A 21,282-nucleotide genomic window follows, 5' to 3' on the forward strand; every position below is an offset into this window, starting at 1 on the left:
AGCTGACTTAATTTGAAATCTTTACTTATCCAAACTTCGATTGTTTTAAAAAGTGAATGAACACTTAGAAGAAATGGCTACAAAACAGAGGACACCCACTTCAGCTAGACAAATACAGGGGATTCAACTCAACTGAAACTTCAAGGGGGAACCTACAAAAGACCAGTTGCTTTGGTAGAGGGGAGGGGCATTTCTACAGATGTACAAAAGACCAGTTGCTTTGGAAGAGGGGAGGGGCATTTCTACAGATGTACAAAACAGTGAGGCATTTCCATGGTAACACAGACCAAAACATATCTGCTTCTTTTAATAAAGAGCTAAGTTTGTAAAGGTATGAAGTGGTTATTGATAATGTAGTTAAAGTTACAGAAATCAAGGAAGAAGTTCTCGGGAACATGTATGTCTCTCCATTACCCTCAATTCTAACAAAACTGGAATTTGTTTAATATATCATAAATTACAAGATCTTGTATTTTGTATTACTTTCGACCAGCCAGGAGACAAGAAGCAGAGAAGTATGTCTGTTGCCATGGAAACTTGACATGGTTGTACTGAACATTTTTTTTACCCTGATATGCTTCTACTTCGTCCTGAACAACAATGTTTACATTGGGCCCCGATACTGCTGAAAATACACATACCATACCATACACAACCAATCAAACAATACACAAAAGGTTCAGGTCATGTCTGGGCCATCACTCATGGAGCTTCTTATCCTTAATGTCACCCAAAATAATAAAAAAAAAAATTCAAAAAAAATCTTAACTTTGTGGATAAACCACAGTGAAAATTCATTCTGGCATGGAGATAAAGAAAAACCTTAAAAACTGTTAAAACATTTGACAATTTGGATGATTTGGCAGATTTCCTATTTTAAATGGGTGTGACATGTTGAGACTGCATGGTGAGCTGAGACTGACCGAGACTGACCTGGACACTAAATGCGAGGATTAGTAGCTATATATAGAGGGTTAGTAAGTCAGCAATGATCCATGTGATGGTTAGTTAGTTTGTACACCCGTAAGCTCCCACAGGCTAACAATGGTGTAGGAACCCTACACAGCATCATGCGTATATTGTTACAGGTTCACGGTCCAGGGGCTGAGTTAGGAGTCATTTACAACCAAAAAATGTTTTTTTTTTTCTTACTTTTTTTCTTCCTTTTTTTTTTAGGTGTGACATTATTATTTTTTGTGTAATTGTTCATTTTTCACAATTTTTTACAAAATATTTAAAAAATCAATTTTGAAGTATTAAGGGCTATAACATTATTAAGTTGCTTTTCTTTATATTAAATTTGATAGTGTAAAATGACTAGTATTTCTATAGAAATAAATTCTTTGTAACAGTAAAAAGTCAAAATTGATATTATTGTAGTGAAAATACCTAGGATAACATTTGACTTATTGTTTAAAATGAGTAAGTTAAATATTTATGATTAATAGAATTACAAGCATGATGAGCACACTTGTAATCCTGGCTAACATAAGTGTGAGGCAGGCTTCCCCAGTGGAGGTATGATGGATTATCCAGTTGTTACCTTATACGTTATTCCTTTACTTTATTTCAAACATTTTTCTACTATGAATATTTGGCATTGATTTCTGAATCCTTTGCTCTTTTTTTTAGACATGTCTCAATTTTCAAAGTAATAGCTTATTTTTTGGTATTTTTACTTTGTTTCCTTTCCTGAATCTCCTTCAAAAACACCTGTTAGATACATATTTTTCTGAAATTTGAATTTTGAGTTTTTGGAATGTCAAATAATTTAATATGAAATTTTGCTTACTACCAAATAATGCTCAGGCAGTAGCTTTACCAGAACAGTCTCACATTATTCCAATTACCAAGATATTACATTGAAATCATTTTCTATTCTCAATAAAAGTTATTCATCCAACAAAAATCCAATTCAATCAAACTTTAATTTACATATTTAAATTCCAAGTTTCGTACAACCTGTCATTTCTGTGCATTAACTGGAAGGACAAGCAAGCCTGTGAATTTATAGTGAAAATTAGTGAAATTTAAAAAAAAAAAAAAAGTTTTCAAAAAATTAATGTGAATTATCTGCACTTTTAATCCAAGCAATTAAGCTGAAGCATTTTTAAAGGTTTTTAAAAGGTTTTTAAAAAATTTAAAAGCATAAGCTCCAATTTCAGCCTCTGGCACACAGATTTTAATATTATGGGAGTATTGATGATAAAACAGATAATTCAAGAAAATTTTCTTGTAAGAGGATTGCAACTTTACTAAACTGATTTAATAATTTATATGTACACATTTAACGGCAGTCTTATTTTAGCACTTGAAGCGCTTTAACTATTATGCTAAATTATGATAGCGCTATTCGATGTTTCTATAAATTAATTGTCACTTATTACATATATTGTGGGTATGCCAATACATCAATGCACTTATCTGTCAAAATTCAATAATGCACTAAAATTTGAGTGTGCTAAAATAAGTATGGTTACATTGTTATCATTTTCCTATTTTTCACAAAATAAATCAATCATTCTTTTACGGTAGACATTGCTGTATTTTTGCTTTACAAAACAAATCAAATATTAATGTTTCATGCCAAGCATATATTTTTACAGAATGTCATTGATCAGTTTATACCAGGTACAAAAGTATGAAAAACATTAAAATCTTCAAAAAATTTGAATAAATCTGTAGTTCATAGCTGCAATCCTCTAGTTCAGTGTAAGTGTAAAAACACATGGCCTGTCAGAGGTATCCCCCACACATGACTACTGTTAACACACCCCAGCCTTCAGGGTCAACATCAACGATTTCAGTAGATATAGCACATTAAATTACAGTGGATCAACATTGAACCCATCTATAATTAACAAAAAGTGGTACAAGATGCCCACCACTGAAGGCTGTGGTGGTATAGCCAACAACCATTCGGTGTCGCCGCGGGGGTGAGATCAGTGAACTTGTGACAGGAGTATCCATTGATGCAGTTTACATAAGTAACATAAACACCTCTGTTAGGGGATGTTTTTATCATTCAGTGTTAGTAAAATTGTATTGAAGAAAAAATCATACAAATAAATATATATTTTATCCAAAATTGACAGGCAGATATACAGCACAGTATGGAGAATGAAGAATTTAGGGGTATGATAAAAATATTAGATATTTCCTAAAATTTTGTAAATGATGCAATATCATTTTTCAATCAAATATTAAATTTAAAAAAAAAAATGCACAAGCATACCTTGACACTTGCCAGAATGATGAAGTCGGATGTCCCGCATGGTTCGACAAGCCTCCATCTCAAGTCGACAAATGTTGCTGTAAGTTGCACCATCAGAGCCACAGACAAGTTCTAGCGTGTCCGGACATGTCTCTGCACAGCGACACACAGGTCTACGCTCATTGCCAAGCTGGCACACTTTTGGCGGCTCACAAACAAATCCAGCACACGGTTCTATGGAAATGAAACAAATATTACATCAGCGATTACCAGCATCAAGAAGGGCTTGATAATTAGGTCAGATCAAACAGTGTTTCAGTAAACACAGACAATCAAACACATCTTTTCGGTTAATAAAATCATGTCATATATTATACAAACATGTCACTGTCATGACGAGGCAGGTTTTACTGTTTATTACAGGATGTCCTTATGGTCAGGTGTCAGTAAATTCAGCCTTTACTTTTACATGTTATAGAGGATGTTCTTAAAGTCAGGTGTCAGAGAGGTCAGGGTTTAGTGTATAGATGTATTACAGGATATCCTTAAAGTCAGGTGTCAGAGAGGTCAGGGTTTAGTGTATAGATGAACAAGCATACTGAGTATTGCTAAAGCAATACATGTCCCTACCGGCCCCTGCTAGCTATTACACTGTAATGATTTATAAAAATGGTGCCCTTTGAATTTAATGTAATAATAATACAAGAAATTGTAATGTTAGTATTATAATAGAGTAATTATATAAAATAAATTGATTGACAACCCTGAAACTTGTTCGAGATATTATTTTCCTTTGTAATTGTGTGAAGTTTGATCAAAATCCCTTAAGAAATGAAGCCACTAGAGCGCTGAAAAGGATTTTCTAAAAATAGTAACGGTGACCTTGACCTTAACAAAACAACTCTGAAACTCGAACTTGTCCGAAATATTATAGTCATTTGCAATTGTGTGAAGTTTGATCAAAATCCCTCAAGAAATAAAGCTGGTAGAGCGCTGACAAGGATTTTCTTAAAATAGTAACAGTGACCTTGACCTTAACCCGACAACCCGGAAACTTGAACTTGTCCGAGATATGTATAACAGGATGTCCTTAAAGTCTGGTGACAGAGAGGTCAGGGTTTCGGGTATGTATGTATTACAGGTTGTCCTTCAAGTCTGGTGACAGTGAGGTCAGGGTTTAGTGTATAGATGTATAACAGGATTTCCTTAAAATCTGGTGACAGAGAGGTCAGGGTTTAGTGTATAAATGTATTACATGATGTCCTTAAAGTCAGGTGTCAAAAAGGTCAGGGTTTAGTGTATATTTGTATTACAGAATGTCCTTAAAGTATGGTGACAGAGAGGTCAGGGTTTAGTGTATAGATGTATTACAGGATATCCTTAAAGTATGGTGTCAGAGAGGTCAGGGTTTAGTGTTTAGATGTATAACAGGATATCCTTAAAGTCAGGTGACAGAGAGGTCAGGGTTTAGTGTATATATGTATTACAGGATATCCTTAAAGTCAGGTGTCAGAGAGGTCAGGGTTTAGTGTATATATGTATTACAGGATGTCCTTAAAGTATGGTGACAGAGAGGTCAGGGTTTAGTGTATAGATGTATAACAGGATTTCCTTAAAATCTGGTGACAGAGAGGTCAGGGTTTAGTGTATAGATGTATTACAGGATGTCCTTAAAGTCAGGTGTCAGAGAGGTCAGGGTTTAGTGTATAGATGCATTACAAAATATATTTAAAGTCAGGTGTCAAAGAGGTCAGGGTTTAGTGTATATATGTATTACAGTATGTCATTTAAGTCAGGTGTCAAAGAGGTCAGGGTTTAGTGTATAGATGTATTACAAAATATATTTAAAGTCAGGTGTCAAAGAGGTCAGGGTTTAGTGTATATATGTATTACAGGATATCTTTAAAGTCAGGTGTCAGAGAGGTCAGGATTTAGTGTGTAGATGTATTACAGGATATCCTTAAAGTCAGGTGTCAGAGAGGTCAGGGTTTAGTGTTTAGATGTATTACAGGATGACCTTAAAGTATGGTGACAGAGAGGTCAGGGTTTAGTGTATAGATGTATTACAGAATATCCTCAAAGTATGGTGACAGAGAGGTTAGGGTTTAGTGTATAGATGTATTACATAATATCCTTAAAGTCAGGTGTCAGAGAGGTCAGGGTTTAGTGTATAGATTTATTACAGGATATCCTTAAAGTATGGTGACAGAGAGGTCAGTGTTTAGTGTATTGATGTATTACATAATATCCATAAAGTATGGTGACAGAGAGGTCAGGGTTTAGTGTATAGATGTATTACATAATATTCATAAAGTCTGGTGACAGAGAGGTCAGTGTTTAGTGTATAGATGTATTACAGAATGTCCTCAAAGAATGGTGACAGAGAGGTCAGTGTTTAGTGTATAGATGTATTACATGATGTCCTCAAAGTATGGTGACAGAGAGGACAGGGTTTAGTGTATAGATGTATTACAGAATGTCCTCAAAGAATGGTGACAGAGAGGTCAGTGTTTAGTGGATTGATGTATTACATAATATCCATAAAGTATGGTGACAGAGAGGTCAGGGGGGAGTGTATAGATGTATTACAGAATATCCTTAAAGTATGGTGTCAGAGAGGTCAGGGTTTAGTTTTTAGATGTATTACAGAATATATTTAAAGTATGGTGTCAGAGAGGTCAGGGTTTAGTGCATAGATTTATTACAGGATATCCTTAAAGTATGGTGTCAGAGAGGTCAGGGTTTAGTTTTTAGATGTATTACAGAATATATTTAAAGTATGGTGTCAGAGAGGACAGGGTTTAGTGTTTAGATGTATGACGGAATGTCCTCAAAGTATGGTGTCCGAGAGGTCAGGGTTTAGTGTTTAGATGTTCTTAAAGTCAGGTGTCAGAGAGGTCAGGGATTAGTGTATAGATGTATTACAGGCTATCCTTAAAGTCAGGTGTCAGAGAGGTCAGGGGTTAGTGTATAGATTTATTACAGGATATCCTTAAAGTATGGTGACAGAGAGGTCAGGGTTTAGTGTATAGATGTATTACAGAATATCCTTAAAGTCTGGTGACAGAGAGGTCAGGGTTTAGTGTATAGATGTATTACAGGCTATCCTTAAAGTCAGGTGTCAGAGAGGTCAGGGTTTAGTGTATATATGTATTACAGAATGTCCTCAAAGTATGGTGACAGAGAGGTCAGTGCTTAGTGTATAGATGTATTACAGAATGTCCTCAAAGTATGGTGACAGAGAGGTGAGGGTTTAGTGTATAGATGTATTATAAGATGATATCTTAATCCAGATCAAGAGTTCTATTTTGATGCCAACCTTAAATTCCAAGATTGCCACTATTGATCATTACTTTTTGTGCTATTTTCAGAAACCTTGTCAACACCTCCCTTGTGTATACATAAACACTGTTAACACCTCCCTTGTGTATACATAAACACTGTCAACACCTCCCTTGTTTATACAGAAACCTTGTCAACCCCTCCCTTGTGTATATATAAACACTGTCAACACCGCCCCTGTTTTTACAGAAACGCTGTCAACACCTCCCTTGTTTTTACATAAACACTGTCAACACCTCCCCTGTTTTTACAGAAACACTGTCAACACCTCCCCTGTTTTTACATAAACACTGTCAACACCTCCCTTGTTTTTACATAAACTGTCAACACCTCCCTTGTGTATACATAAACACTGTCAACACCTCCCTTGTTTATACAGAAACCTTGTCAACAACTCCCTTCTGTATACATAAACACTGTCAACACCTCCCTTGTGTATACAGAAACTCTGTCAACTCCTCCCTTGTGTATATATAAACACTGTCAACCCTTCCCTTGTGTATACAGAAACCCTGTCAACACCTCCCCTGTTTTTACATAAACACTGTCAACACCTCCCCTGGTTTTACATAAATACTGTCAACACCTCCCTTGTGTACACATAAACACTGTCAACACCTCCCTTGTGTATACATAAACACTGTCAACACCTCCCCTGTTTTTACATAAATACTGTCAACACCTCCCTTGTGTATATATAAACACTGTCAACACCTCCCTTGTGTATACAGAAACACTGTCAACTCCTCCCTTGTGTATATATAAACACTGTCAACGCCTCCCTTGTTTATACAGAAACCTGGTCAACACCTCCCTTGTGTATACAGAAACCCTGTCAACACCTCCCTTGTGTATACAGAAACACTGTCAACACCTCCCCTGTTTTTACATAAACACTGTCAACACCTCCCTTGTTTATACAGAAACCTTGTCAACACCTCCCTTGTGTATACATTAACACGGTCAACACCTCCCTTGTGTATACAGCAACACTGTCAACACCTCCCTTGTGTATACAGAAACACTGTCAACACCTCCCTTGTGTATACAGAAACACTGTCAACACCTCCCTTGTGTATACATAAACACTGTCAACACCTCCCTTGTGTATACATAAACACTGTCAACACCTCCCTTGTGTATACATAAACACTGTCAACACCTCCCTTGTGTATACAGAAACACTGTCAACACCTCCCTTGTGTATACAGAAACACTGTCAACACCTCCCTTGTGTATACAGAAACACTGTCAACACCTCCCTTGTGTATACAGAAACACTGTCAACACCTCCCTTGTGTATACATAAACACTGTCAACACCTCCCTTGTGTATACATAAACACTGTCAACACCTCCCTTGTGTATACATAAACACTGTCAACACCTCCCTTGTGTATACATAAACACTGTCAACACCTCCCTTGTGTATACATAAACACTGTCAACACCTCCCTTGTTTATACAGAAACACTGTCAACACCTCCCTTGTGTATACATAAACACTGTCAACACCTCCCTTGTTTTTACAGAAACACTGTCAACACCTCCCTTGTGTATACATAAACACTGTCAACACCTCCCTTGTTTTTACAGAAACACTGTCAACACCTCCCTTGTGTATATAGAAACACTGTCAACACCTCCCTTGTGTATACAGAAACACTGTCAACACCTCCCTTGTGTATATTGAAACCATGTCAACAAGTCTGTTGTATATTTCAGAAATACTTATTATAACCACCTTTGCTTGATTCTCATATTTACATTTGAACAGAATAAAGTTTAATTATGTTGCTCAGAATATATTATTAGGTCTGTTTAAAAACATCAAATTAAATATGACAGATTGTGGATACAGGTAACCCCTACCTGAGATGGTCTCATTTCTATTTTGAGTTTTATTCTCCCCTGTACAGTGTTGTGACATCATGCCTTCAGGACTGTGCCTCTATAGTCAGCTTAAATCATCTCTCAGTCATAAAAATTATACCCATGAAGCTGAATCATTGTGTACCCCATACTTGACAGACAATGCACTGAGTACAACATCGTACAAGATATTTTTAACACTGATAAAACATCCTCCTTTTATATCTATCGTCAACCCGGCCAACAGACAACACGAAAAAGTGTTTCTAATGAGCTGTTCCTAGAAGCAGCGACAGAAGATTTATACTAAAATCAATATTCTACTAGGCTGACTTGGGCTCCATTTAGATGGGTATGGCAGAGCTCTTATTCTATCACATTTTGATACCCACAAGGAATCTTTCCACTTGCAAACAGAAGAATTCCCTTGGAATGTTGACTCAGTATATTAAGTGTTCCCCTGAGGTACACATTTCCAAGAAGTCTTTTTCAGTCCAAGGTTGCTAAAGGTTTTAACTGCCACGTTTGCATTAGCTCAAAGCGTGGCCAACATGGCTAGTGAAACCATTGTGACATTTTATTAATGTCACCTCAGAGTACCTGGATACACTTTCCTACAGACAACAGTTGCTAGTAACCAGAGTATAATAGACAGGCATGTCTGAAACAATGCTAAAATAAGATAATCAAGAATCAAGTGATTGAGAAATTTGAATGTTCATAGTTTACATACAGACAATCTGGATACATGTACAGAAACACAACATACCAACCTTGAGAATGGCCGATATGGTTCTTCTATTGATTGCATTGCAGAAAATAATTTATTCTTTTTCTGCTGACAAACTTAAGAAAGTTGTTCAGAATTACTTTGGATATGTAATTTGTTATTTATGGATACTTGATCAGACTCAGTTACTCTGTTTTAGTCAATTGATTATATTACTTAAACTCAGACATGGATAATTAATCATACTCAGTGACTCTGTTTTAGTTTATTGGCTCTATCACTTAGACACATGGATACTTGATCAGACTGTGTTACTCTGTTTTAGTTAATTAACTATATCACTTAAACACATGGATAATTGGTCATACTCAGTGACTCTGTTTTAGTTAATTAACTATATCACTTAAACACATGGATACTTGATCAGACTTTATACTCTGTTTTAGTTAATTAACTATATCACTTAAACACATGGATAATTGATTAGACTCTGTTACTCTGTTTTAGTTAATTAACTATATCACTTAAACACATGGATACTTGGTCAGACTCTGTTACTCTGTTTTAGTTAATTAACTATATTACTTAAACACATGGATACTTGATCAGACTCTGTTATTCTGTTTAATCAATTAACTCTATCACTCAAACACATGGATACTTGATCAGACTCGGTGACTCTGTTTTAGTTTATTAACTCTATCACTCAGACACATGGATACTTGATCAGACTCGGTGACTCTGTTTTAGTTTATTAACTCTATCACTCAGACACATGGATTTATTGCACACATAGTTTTACATCAATCACAGATTCTGTAACTAGCTTTTTTTTCTTTTTATAAACTATTTATTATACTTTCATCTGTGAATTATCAGAAGCAATCAATTGAATTCAATAAGACACTGTATCATATCATATGAAGATATCACTTGTAGTAATGAATTGACCAACCAAACGATAATTTCTATTCACGTACTACATTCAATTAAGCTCAATAAGAATGTCATAATCAGAATATGTATTGGGTAATTCCTTTTGAATACCATATATTTTTATATATTTAACTCAAACAACAGCATACACTGATATTTAATCCTGCTTTTCACTCATGAAATATACATGTTATTCAATAGGAAACAACTCACCTCTTCAACTTCTCGACATTCATCTATGTATACAGCCATTACTTGTTACTATCCACCCCCACCCCTCAAGTCAGAACAATCCACCTCCACCCCCTCCACCCCCTCCACCCCTCCACCCCCTCAAGTCAGAACAATCCACCTCCACCCCCTCAAGTCAGAACAATCCACCTCCACCCCCTCAAGTCAGAACAATCCACCTCCACCCCCTCCACCCCTCCACCCCCTCAAGTCAGAACAGCCACTGGACTCTCACAAATAGTCATTGCAATTGGTCACACAGTTTTGGAAAATTTGTCTGGGCAGGGCTTGAAATGACTAAGTACAAGGCAAGGCTTCAAATGAGTACAATGCAGGGCTTCAAATGACTAAGTACAAGGCAGGGCTTCAAATGACTAAGTTCAAGAAGGTACAGTATTTGTCTGGGCAGGGCTTCAAATGACTAAGTACAAGAAGGTACAGGAAGAAACCATAATATAGTTGTCAGGTGTGCAGCTACATAATGTAGCTATCATACATAGAAAGCTTGGCTATCATTAGTTTAGGAAGAGCTGTCCAGACAAGATTTTATCCACGGACGGACACATGTCCAGCTGTTTCCGGTATAACCCCCTAACTGTGTTGCTGGAGAGGGGGTATAACATAATTAAATTATTGATCCTCCTTTCGAAATTTAAGCATGTGAAGTGAATTGTTTTCTTCTGACTTCTGTAAACCAACCATATGTATTAAATAATAAAGCAATGCAGGACAACCCTTTCTCATATAAAATAATAGAGATATTTAGATTACTGAGCAGGTAATATTTTGTCATCATTATATACCAAAGGATCCATTATAGCTTAAACAATAAATGTTGCCAGGATACCTGACTAAAATACCCCTTGCCTGCACAAAGAATTGTTGGAATAGTTTCAATAGTGTTTAAAGAAAGGAACACAATTCCATTACAATTCATCTTTTAAAGACCATGTACATCCTAAATTTATAAAGTAAAGGGACTATTGGCAGGACACTTCCAGCTAGTGACCTAAGCTTAACAGGTTTCATAGGATGATGAAATGAAAAAAGAAATTTCATGCACCAGCAATAGTGCTCCAAGAAAAGGGAATAATCTTCTCCCTGCATACCGATCCTATGTATTGAAAGTATACAAAGATGGGAGATGGGCTGACTACTCGGCCTAGGCTTATTGCAGGTAAAATATGGGTATGGACATTTGGATATGGAATGTGGTGTATCCAGCATGTTTACAACAGTAGATTGGGATTTGCAAGAAAAAAGGCAATCACAGTTTAATTAAATGCATCTCCACATCTATGGATGCATGCTGTTATTAACAAAGCTGTCCTATATCTACATCCAGCCTCTCAAATGTACTGTGGAATGTTGCAGTTTACTTTGTGACAGTGTAAGGCAGATGGATCAGACCACAGCTCAAAGCTGTAATGAACATGTGCTAAATTTGAAATAGTCAGTGATGACTCTGCTTCTGAAAATAGCTATTAGACGTAGCTTATTGGAAACTTCCTGTGATTGGAGTTGATGCTGATGTGTGTTCAGACAAATGAATGTTACATTCAGCTAGCAATGTTTTGGTTAATTGCTGCATCTTGGCTGGTGTCAGGAAGAACACACCAGAGAGAATACAGAAATAAACTGAATTTAACTTGAAGCATGATTTAAGTGAGTTACAAGAAGTTGGGTTGGGCACAAAATCCATGCTTGAGCATGAGAACGGTTTCATGAATACGGGCATACAATCAGGCAGCATTTGATAAAGCCAAGAGGCCTAATCGACCTGCATTGCTTACCTGGTATTAATCTCACATTCGTAACCTTAAAAGTGCACTTAAGGGCTTCCCACCCTTCGTAATACACATGCTTTCTTGTCATATTTTTGTGTTGTCATTTCTGTATTGCTTATCATGCATTTCAATGCCGTAGTGTTAATCATAGTAACACCGGGTAAACAGTAGTACATGTGCGTTACTATAATAATAAAAACAAGAAGCCCAGAGGGCCTGTTTCGCTCACCAGGATATCTAAGCAATCATGGCAAAATATTCTCCAAATGAGATCCAAGGGAATATGCCAGACCCCAAGGTCACTCCTTGTAGCATATCTGTATTAGATGTTTCATGCCAAGCAATTATATGTATGGTTATGGGGTGGGGATCTCAACTGTTTCTAAGCTGTGACTTAGAAACTAGGTCCCTAGGATTGTGGCCAGACCCCAGGATCAATTCTAATATCATCACTGCATTTGTCTCTTTTCGCCCAGCATTTGTATATATAGTTTTGGGGTGGGGATCTCAACCGTTTCAAAGATATGATCCAGGGGTTAAGTCTCCAAGGGTGGGGCAGATCCCAAGGCCATCCTGGAAGCATATGTGCATTCATCTCTTTATAATCAACAATTGTATATATGGTTATAGGGTGGGGATCTCAACTGTTTCCAAGCTGTGACTAAGAAACTAGGTCCCAAAGGGTTCGGTCAGACCCCAGGGTCTATTCTAATATCATGACTGCATTCGTGTCTTTATGACCAGCATTTGTATATACAGTTCTGGGGTTGGGATTTTAACCGTTTTAAAGTTATGGCCCAGGGACTACGTCTCCAAGGGTGGGGCCAGACCCTATAGCCATCCTGGAAGCAAATGTGCATACTTCTCTATATGGTTATATGGTGGGGATCTCAACCATTTCCAAGTAATTCACTTTTCTTGGCCCCACCCATTAGCCCGGGGGGTCAGCCCCACCATTTGTATAATTTTGAATCCCTGCCTCCCGTGGATGCTTCCGACCAAATATGATCGATATCCATGGCACAGTTCTACAGAAGAAGTCGTTTATAGCTTGGCCCCGCCCTCAGCCCCCTGGGGGGTCAGCCCCAACATTTGTACAAGTTTGGATCCCCACCACCAAGGGATGCTTCCAGTCAAATATGGTTGATATCCATCACTTAGTTCCAGAGAAGAAGTCCCTTAAAGCTACAGAGCCAAATAACCCTTTTTGGCCCCGCCCCTCAGCCCCCTGTGGGGGTCAGCCCCAACATTTGTACAAGTTTGAATCCCCACTACCTAGGGATGCTTCCAGTCAAATAGGGTTGATATCCAGTGCATAGTTCTACAGAAGAAGTCGTTTGTAGCAATATAGCCAAATTGCCCATATTTGGCCCATTCCTCATGCAGTCCCCTGGGGGGTCAGCCCAACCATTTGTACAATGTTGAATCCCCACCATCTAGGGATGCTTCCAGTCGAATATGGTTGATATCCAGCACTTGGTTCATGAGAAGAAGTCAATTAAAGCAATATAGCCAAATAAACCTTTTTTTGGCCCCGCCCCTCAGCCCCCTGGGGGGTCAGCCAAACCAATTGTAAAATTTTGAATCCCGACCAACTAGGGATGCTTCCAGTCGAATTAAGTTTAATTTCAATCAGTGGTTAGGAAGAAGAAGTCGTTTAAAGGAATTGTTGACGTACGGATGTACGACGGGATGACGGACAGACGACGGACAGACGGACAAGGTGAGCTAATGATAATAATTGGAGGTTCTTATATACCGCTTTATCACAACCTAGTTCTTAGGTCGTCTCAAAGGGGTTCACAAATTATTATCAGTGGTTGTAGGGCCTTTGCAACCAGCCAATACATTTCTCAACTCCCTGAGGCATACAGCCAAAGGTGCCATTTCGGCGCTAATAGCTAGCATTCAACAATTCTAGCACTGCCCAACCACGTACTCATTTACAGCTGAGTAGACTGGAACAAGCGGAGTAAAGTATCTTGCTCAAGATACAACACAGTGCCGTGCCGTGGCATGAACCCGCAACCCTTCCACCACACAATAGTTAACAAATGTATAATAATAATAATGAAAATAGTGTTTTGTAAAATATCAAGATCCCTATAAAAATTCAAGTGTGCGTGCACGTGATAACGGCATATCATGCGATAGCCTCTGTTACTGTGCATAAGCGGGCATTGTAATGATGTCCAAAGTGTACATGATTGAGAGCAATTTTGTTCCATAAAAAGAACAATAGATTGACAATGTAAAATAAATGAATTATAAAGCCTTTCTGTATATTTGGTTCAAGTTTTCACTATTTTTGTGAACTATGTGTGTCCTGATTGCCTTTAGCTTGTATACAATAACTTTTATCCATACTATTTCAATAAAAAACACTTTGTGTGAAGTGATTTAGATATTTTGTGATAAATAAAATATTTGTAGGGTTAATTAGCAATGCTTCTTTTCATTTTTTTTTTTATTGTTGTGATAGTTTTGAACAATGCCATACACCCAAAAAATGTTAAAATGTTAAAATTGACAAAAAATCATTTTTTCGGTATTTTTTACAAACAAAATCCCCAGTCTATCAGAATGCTTAGATTTTCATAAAATCATCTCTACATAGTTGCATTACCATTATGTGAAACTTTCATTGAATTCTGCTGGTTAATTGCAAAAGGGTGGAGCCTCCTTAAATAAAGCTACACTAGCAAAACACATGTATCAGTTTCTATGACTATATGAACCTGCTAAAAGATTTAAACACCTTTGACTCCTATGACCTCAAAAGTCTAACAAGGTCATATAAGTTGAACAAACTTTATAGCCCTTCATCCAAGCGTGCAACCTGCCAAATATCATCACCCTAAACCTTTTGTTTATTGAGATGAGGTCATTTAAAGGTTTATAAACATTCAACTATAAGTGACCTTGAAAGTGGGTCAAGGTCATATACAGGAACAAACTTGATATCTCTTCAACTGAGCATGCTTAACTACCAAATGTCACCACCCTTTACATTTTGGTTACCTGCATTTAGAATAAGTCATTGAAAGGTTGTTTTAAGACAACTGACCCCTGTGACTTGAATATAAGTCAATTTCATTAATATTCTTATCAACAAACCTGGTGCCCTTCATCCCAGCATGTGACTGGTCAAATATCATCATCCTTGGCCTTTTGTTTTTTCAGAAGAAATTGTTTTAAAAACCCAAGCAATTAAGGAGGACTTTACAACAGAATCCAGCAAATAGAGGAACATCTGAGATTGACAGAGCGACGGACGGACAGACACAAGGTGTGTCTGTTTGTCCAGACACCAGGCCTAATCTATGATCAAAAAGTGGTCAACATTTCTTCCTGAATGTTTGACTGACAATAATGGTACCATTTGGTAGACTGTTGATGGAACAGCCCAGTAATTCTGTGTCTGTCAGTGTTTAATGTTTGATGAGGATAAAAGGCCAATGTCAGCCCTGGGGAGTACACACAATAATGGATCATGGTAACAAAAGTAAGCCAGTGTCTTTCGTCTCTTGGAACGACTTGATGACAAGCACTAGCATAGATCTTATGTAGCAGCCCTAAATTCCACTGGCTAATATGGCATTCTTTATATGAACATGCTTAAAATTTCTTACATACCAAGTATGGTACTTGCCAAATATAATTACCCTAGACCTTTGGTTATTCAGTAGAGTCACTCAATTTTTTTAACATATTTGACCCCTGCGACTTTAATATTGCCGAAGTAATTTATTGGCACAAATTTGGTAGCCCTTTATCCCTACATGCTACTGGCTTAATATATATCATCCCCCTGGGTCTTTTGGTTACTCAGAAGTAATGTTCATTACATTTTACCCCTGTCACCTTTAATATGGGTAAACGTTCTTTCAATTGAATAAACTTGGTAACCCATTCCTGCATCCTACTGGATAAATATTATTTCCCTGGGTGTTTTGGCTATTAAGAAGAATTTGCTTAATGTTTGTTTTAAGACAATTGACCCTTATGACCTTGAATGTAGATCATTCATTTGAAAAAACTTAGTATCCCAGCATGCTTCTGGCCAAATATCATTGCTTTAAGCCTTTTTGTTATTCAGAAGAAGTTGTTTAAAGTGAGAGTTGACGGCTGACTGACACCGTGTCTCAGATTAAGTTCATTTGCTTTTGAGGCCGGGTGAGCTGACCAGTAAATTAGTGAAGTGTCATTATTAAATAAAAAAGAAGCCTCAGATAAACTTTTTATCTATGAGGTAACTTTTCACATAGATTCAAGCTTCAATCTGACTTCTTTCTTAACATTTTCTTCAGGTTGGTAATTACGGATTATGAGAAGTTCTTTTTACACAACCAATAACATTTTCTATATGACATTTCGATGACCAGTACGATATGCACACTGTCCCCTTCATCAGACAACTGACCAGTGAAGCCTATGCACACAAAGGTGTAAAATGTGTACGGGTTGTCCATACAATCGATGTCGATTTCGGCTACGCTGTAAGCGTATGTACAGTAGTTGTTATGTATGTACCGAAATGATATAGCAGGACATACATAAAGCAGGACACAAATCTTTGATGGTACTGTATGTAGACATAAATAGTTAATTGTACTTTAGTGAGACATACATATTTGATGGTACTGTATGTAGACATAAATATTTGATGGTACTGTAGTGAGACAAACATCTTTGATGGTACTGTATGTAGACATAAATATTTGATGGTACTGTAGTGAGACATGAATATTTGATGGTACTGTATGAAGATATCAATCTTTGATGGTACTGTAGGAAGACATAAATCCCTAATGTTACTGTAGTAACATGTAAATTTGTGACACCATTATATTCATGCAGGCATAATTCTATGATAACTGTAAAGACAAAAAAGCTACCAAATTAAATCTGCTGCACCCCTTGCAATATTTGAGATATCTTTATGTTTGTTATACCTTTCTCTGCTTTTTGCACTAATTAATGCCTCACTTCGCCATACATCCAACCAAGTGAGGAAGGTTAATATTGGGTACTGTGATCTCAGGACCTTACTGGGTTCTGCTGGAGGTTCAGTGTTAATGGGTATCGGTAAGATAGCTGTAATGTGAATGGGTATAGTGGTAAGGTATCTGAAGCTGTAGTGTTAATGGGTAGTGGTAATGTATCTGAAGCTGTAGCGTTAATGGGTAGTGGTGTTAATGGATAGTGGGAAGGTATCTGTAGTGTTATTGAGTAGTCGTCTGTAATGTGACTGGGTAGTGGGTAGTGGTAAGGTAGCTGTAGTGTTAATGGATAGTGGTAAGGTATCTGTAGCTGTAGTGTTAATGGGTAGTGGTAAGATATCTGAAGCTGTAGTGTTAATGGGTAGTGGTAAGGTATCTGTATCTGTAATGTGACTGGGTAGTGGTAAGGTATCTGAAGCTGTAGTGTTAAGAGGTAGTGGTAAGGTAGCCGTATCTGTAATGTGACTGGGTAGTGGTAAGGTAGCTGTAGTGTTATTGAGTAGTGGTAAGGTATCTGTAGTGTTATTGAGTAGTGGTAAGGTATCTGAAGCTGTAGTGTTAATAGGTAGTGGTAAGGTAGCCGTATCTGTAATGTGACTGGGTAGGGGTAAGGTATCTGAAGCTGTAGTGTTAATAGGTAGTGGAAAGGTAGCCGTATCTGTAATATGACTGGGTAGTGGTAAGGTATCTGAAGCTGTAGGGTTAATGGGTAGTGGTAAGTTATCTGTAATGTGAATGGTTAGAGGTAAGGTATCTGAAGCTGTAGTGTTAATAGGGAGTGGTAAGGTAGCCGTATCTGTAATGTGACTGGGTAGTGGTAAGGTATCTGAAGCTGTAGTGTTAATGGGTAGTAGTGGTAAGGTAGCCGTATCTGTAATGTGACTGGGTAGTGGGAAGGTATCTGAAGCTGTAGTGTTAATAGGGAGTGGTAAGGTAGCCGTATCTGTAATGTGACTGGGTAGTGGTAAGGCATCTGAAGCTGTAGTGTTAATGGGTAAGGACTCTGAAGCTGTAGTGTTAATAGGTAGTGGTAAGGGTATCTGTAGTGTTATTGAGTAGTGGTACGGTATCTGAAGCTGTAGTGTTAATAGGGAGTGGTAAGGTAGCCGTATCTGTAATATGACTGGGTAGTGGTAAGGTCTCTGAAGCTGTAGTGTTAATGGGTAGTAGTGGTAAGGTAGCCGTATCTGTAATGTGACTGGGTAGGGGTAAGGTATCTGAAGCTGTAGTGTTAAGGGGAAGTGGTAAGGTAGCTGTAATGTGACTGGGTAGTGATAAGGTAGCTGTAGCTGTAGTGTCAATGGGTAGTGTCAATGGGAAGTGGTTAGGTAGCTGTAGCTGTAGTGTCAATGGGTAGTGTCAATGGGAAGTGGTTAGGTAGCTGTAGCTGTAGTGTCAATGGGTAGTGATAAGGTAGCTGTAATGTGACTGGTAGCTGTAGCTGTAGTGTCAATGGGTAGTGTCAATGGGAAGTGGTTAGGTAGCTGTAGCTGTAGTGTCAATGGGTAGTGATAAGGTAGCTGTAGTTGTAGTGTCAATGGGTAGTGATAAGGTAGCTGTAATGTGACTGGTAGCTGAAGCTGTAGTGTCAATGGGTAGTGGTATGGTAGCTGTAGCTGTATTGGCAATGGGTATTGGTTAGGTAGCTGTAGCTGTAGTGTCAATGGGTAGTGGGAAGGCAGATGTAGCTGTTATATGAATGGGTAGTGATAAGGTAGCTGTAATGTGACTGGTAGCTGTAGCTGTAGTGTCAATGGGTAGTGATAAGGTAGCTGTAATGTGACTGGTAGCTGTAGCTGTAGTGTCAATGGGTAGTGTCAATGGGTAGTGGTTAGGTAGCTGTAGTGAGTAGTGGTAAGGTATCTGTAGTGTTATTGAGGAGTGGTAAGGTATCTGTAGTGTTATTGAGTAGTGGTAAGGTATCTGTATCTGTAATGTGACTGGGTAGTGGTAAGGTATCTGAAGCTGTAGTGTTAAGAGGTAGTGGTAAGGTAGCCGTATCTGTAATGTGACTGGGTAGGGGTAAGGTATCTGAAGCTGTAGTGTTAATGGGTAAGGACTCTGAAGCTGTAGTGTTAATAGGTAGTGGTAGGGTAGCCGTATCTGTAATATGACTGGGTAGTGGGAAGGTATCTGAAGCTGTAGTGTTAATAGGTAGTGGTAAGGTAGCCGTATCTGTAATGTGACTGGGTAGTGGTAAGGTAGCTGTAGTGTTATTGAGTAGTGGTAAGGTATCTGAAGCTGTAGTGTTAATAGGTAGTGGTAAGGTAGCCGTATCTGTAATATGACTGGGTAGTGGTAAGGTATCTGAAGCTGTAGTGTTAATGGGTAGTGGTAAGGTATATGTAGTGTCAATGGGTATTGGTAAGTTATCTGTAATGTGAATGGTTAGTGGTAAGGTATCTGAAGCAGTAGTGTTAATGGGTAGTGGTAAGTTATCTGTAATGTGAATGTTTAGTGGTAAGGTATCTGAAGCTAGTGTTATTGAGTAGTGGTAAGGTATCTGTATCTGTAATGTGACTGGGTAGTATCTGTAATGTGAATGGTTAGTGGTAAGGTATCTGAAGCTAGTGTTATTGAGTAGTGGTAAGGTATCTGCAGGGTTATTGAGTAGTGGTAAGGTATCTGCAGGGTTATTGAGTAGTGGTAAGGTATCTGTATCTGTAATGTGACTGGGTAGTATCTGTAATGTGAATGGTTATTGGTAAGGTATCTGAAGCTGTAGTTTTAATGGGTAGTGGTAAGTTATCTGTAATGTGAATGTTTAGTGGTAAGGTATCTGAAGCAGTAGTGTTAATGGGTAGTGGTAAGATATATGTAGTGTCAATGGGTAGTGGTAAGGTAGATGTAGCTGTTATATGAATGGGTAGTGATAAGGTAGCTGTAATGTGACTGGTAGCTGTAATGTAACTGGGTAGTGGTAAGATGTAGCTGTAATGTCACTGGGTAGTGGTAAGGTAGCTGTAGCTGTAGTGTTAATTGATAGTGGAATGGTAGCTGTAATGTTAATGGGTAGTGGTAGGGTAGCTGTAATGTGACTGGGGAGTGGTAAGGTAGCTGTAATGGGACTGGGAAGGGGTAAGGTAGCTGCAATGTGACTGGGTAGTGGTAAGTTAGCTGTAGCTGTAGCTGTAGAGTCAATGGGTAGTGGTAAGGTAGCTGGAGTGTCAATGGGTAGGGGTAAGGTAGGTGCATCTGTAATATGAATGGGTCGTGGTAAGGTAGCTGTAATGTGACTGAGTAGGGGTAAGGTAGCTGTAATGTGAATGGGTAGTGCTAAGGTAGCGGTCATGTTAAAGTGTAGTGGTAGATGCATCTGTTGTGTGACTGGGTTGTGGTAAGGTAGCTGTAATGTGAATGGGTAGTGCTAAGGTAGCGGTCATGTTAAAGTGTAGTGGTAGATGCATCTGTTGTGTGACTGGGTTGTGGTAAGGTAGCTGTAATGTGAATGGGTAGTGCTAAGGTAGCGGTCATGTTAAAGTGTAGTGGTAGATGCATCTGTTGTGTGACTGGGTTGTGGTAAGGTAGCTGTAATGTGAGTGGGTAGTGGTAAGGTAGCTGCATCTGTAATATGAATGGGTAGGGGGAAGGTAGCTGTAGTGTCAATGGGGAGTGGTAAGGAAGAAGTAGCTTTAGTGTTAATGGGTATAGTGGTAAGGTAGCTGTATCTGTAATATGAATGGGTAGGGGGAAGGTAGCTGTAGTGTCAATGGGAAGTGGCAAGGTAGCTGTAGCTGTAGTGGCAATGGGTAGTGGTAAGGGAGCTGTAGCTGTAGTGTCAATTGGTAGTGGTAAGGTAGCTGTATCTGTAATGTGAATGGGTAGTGGTAAGGTAGCTCTAATGTGACTGGGTAGTGGTAAGGCAGCTGCATCTGTAATATGAATGGGAATTGGAAGGGTAGCTGTAGTGTCAATGGGTAGCGGTAAGGAAGAAGTAGCTGTAGTGTGAGTAGTGGTAAGGTATCTGTATCTGTAATGTGACTGGGTAGTGGGAAGGTAGCTGTAGCTGTAAGATGAATGGGTAGTGGAAAGGGAGTTGTATCTGTAATGTGAATGGGTAGTGCTAAGGTAGCGGTCATGTTAAAGTGTAGTGGTAGATGCATCTGTTGTGTGACTGGGTTGTGGTAAGGTAGCTGTAGATGTTATGTGAATGGGTAGGGTTAGAGAG

General features: G+C 38.3%; 1 protein-coding gene across 1 annotated transcript in view; it reads right to left on the minus strand.

The window, feature by feature from the left end:
- Positions 1-479: 479 nt before the first annotated feature.
- The window catches only part of LOC110450161 (follistatin-like), a 127,056-nt gene continuing 106,253 nt past the window's right edge, over positions 480-21,282 (minus strand). Inside the window, exons 5-6 of the mRNA XM_021497446.1 lie at positions 3,236-3,448; positions 480-622 (exon numbers count right to left, since the gene is read on the minus strand). Of these exons, the coding sequence (XP_021353121.1) occupies positions 480-622; positions 3,236-3,448 (356 nt within the window). The remainder of the gene's footprint in view (positions 623-3,235; positions 3,449-21,282) is intronic.

Source organism: Mizuhopecten yessoensis, unplaced genomic scaffold, assembly GCF_002113885.1.
Source record: "Mizuhopecten yessoensis strain PY_sf001 unplaced genomic scaffold, ASM211388v2 scaffold5009, whole genome shotgun sequence".
Lineage (NCBI taxonomy): Eukaryota > Metazoa > Mollusca > Bivalvia > Pectinida > Pectinidae > Mizuhopecten > Mizuhopecten yessoensis.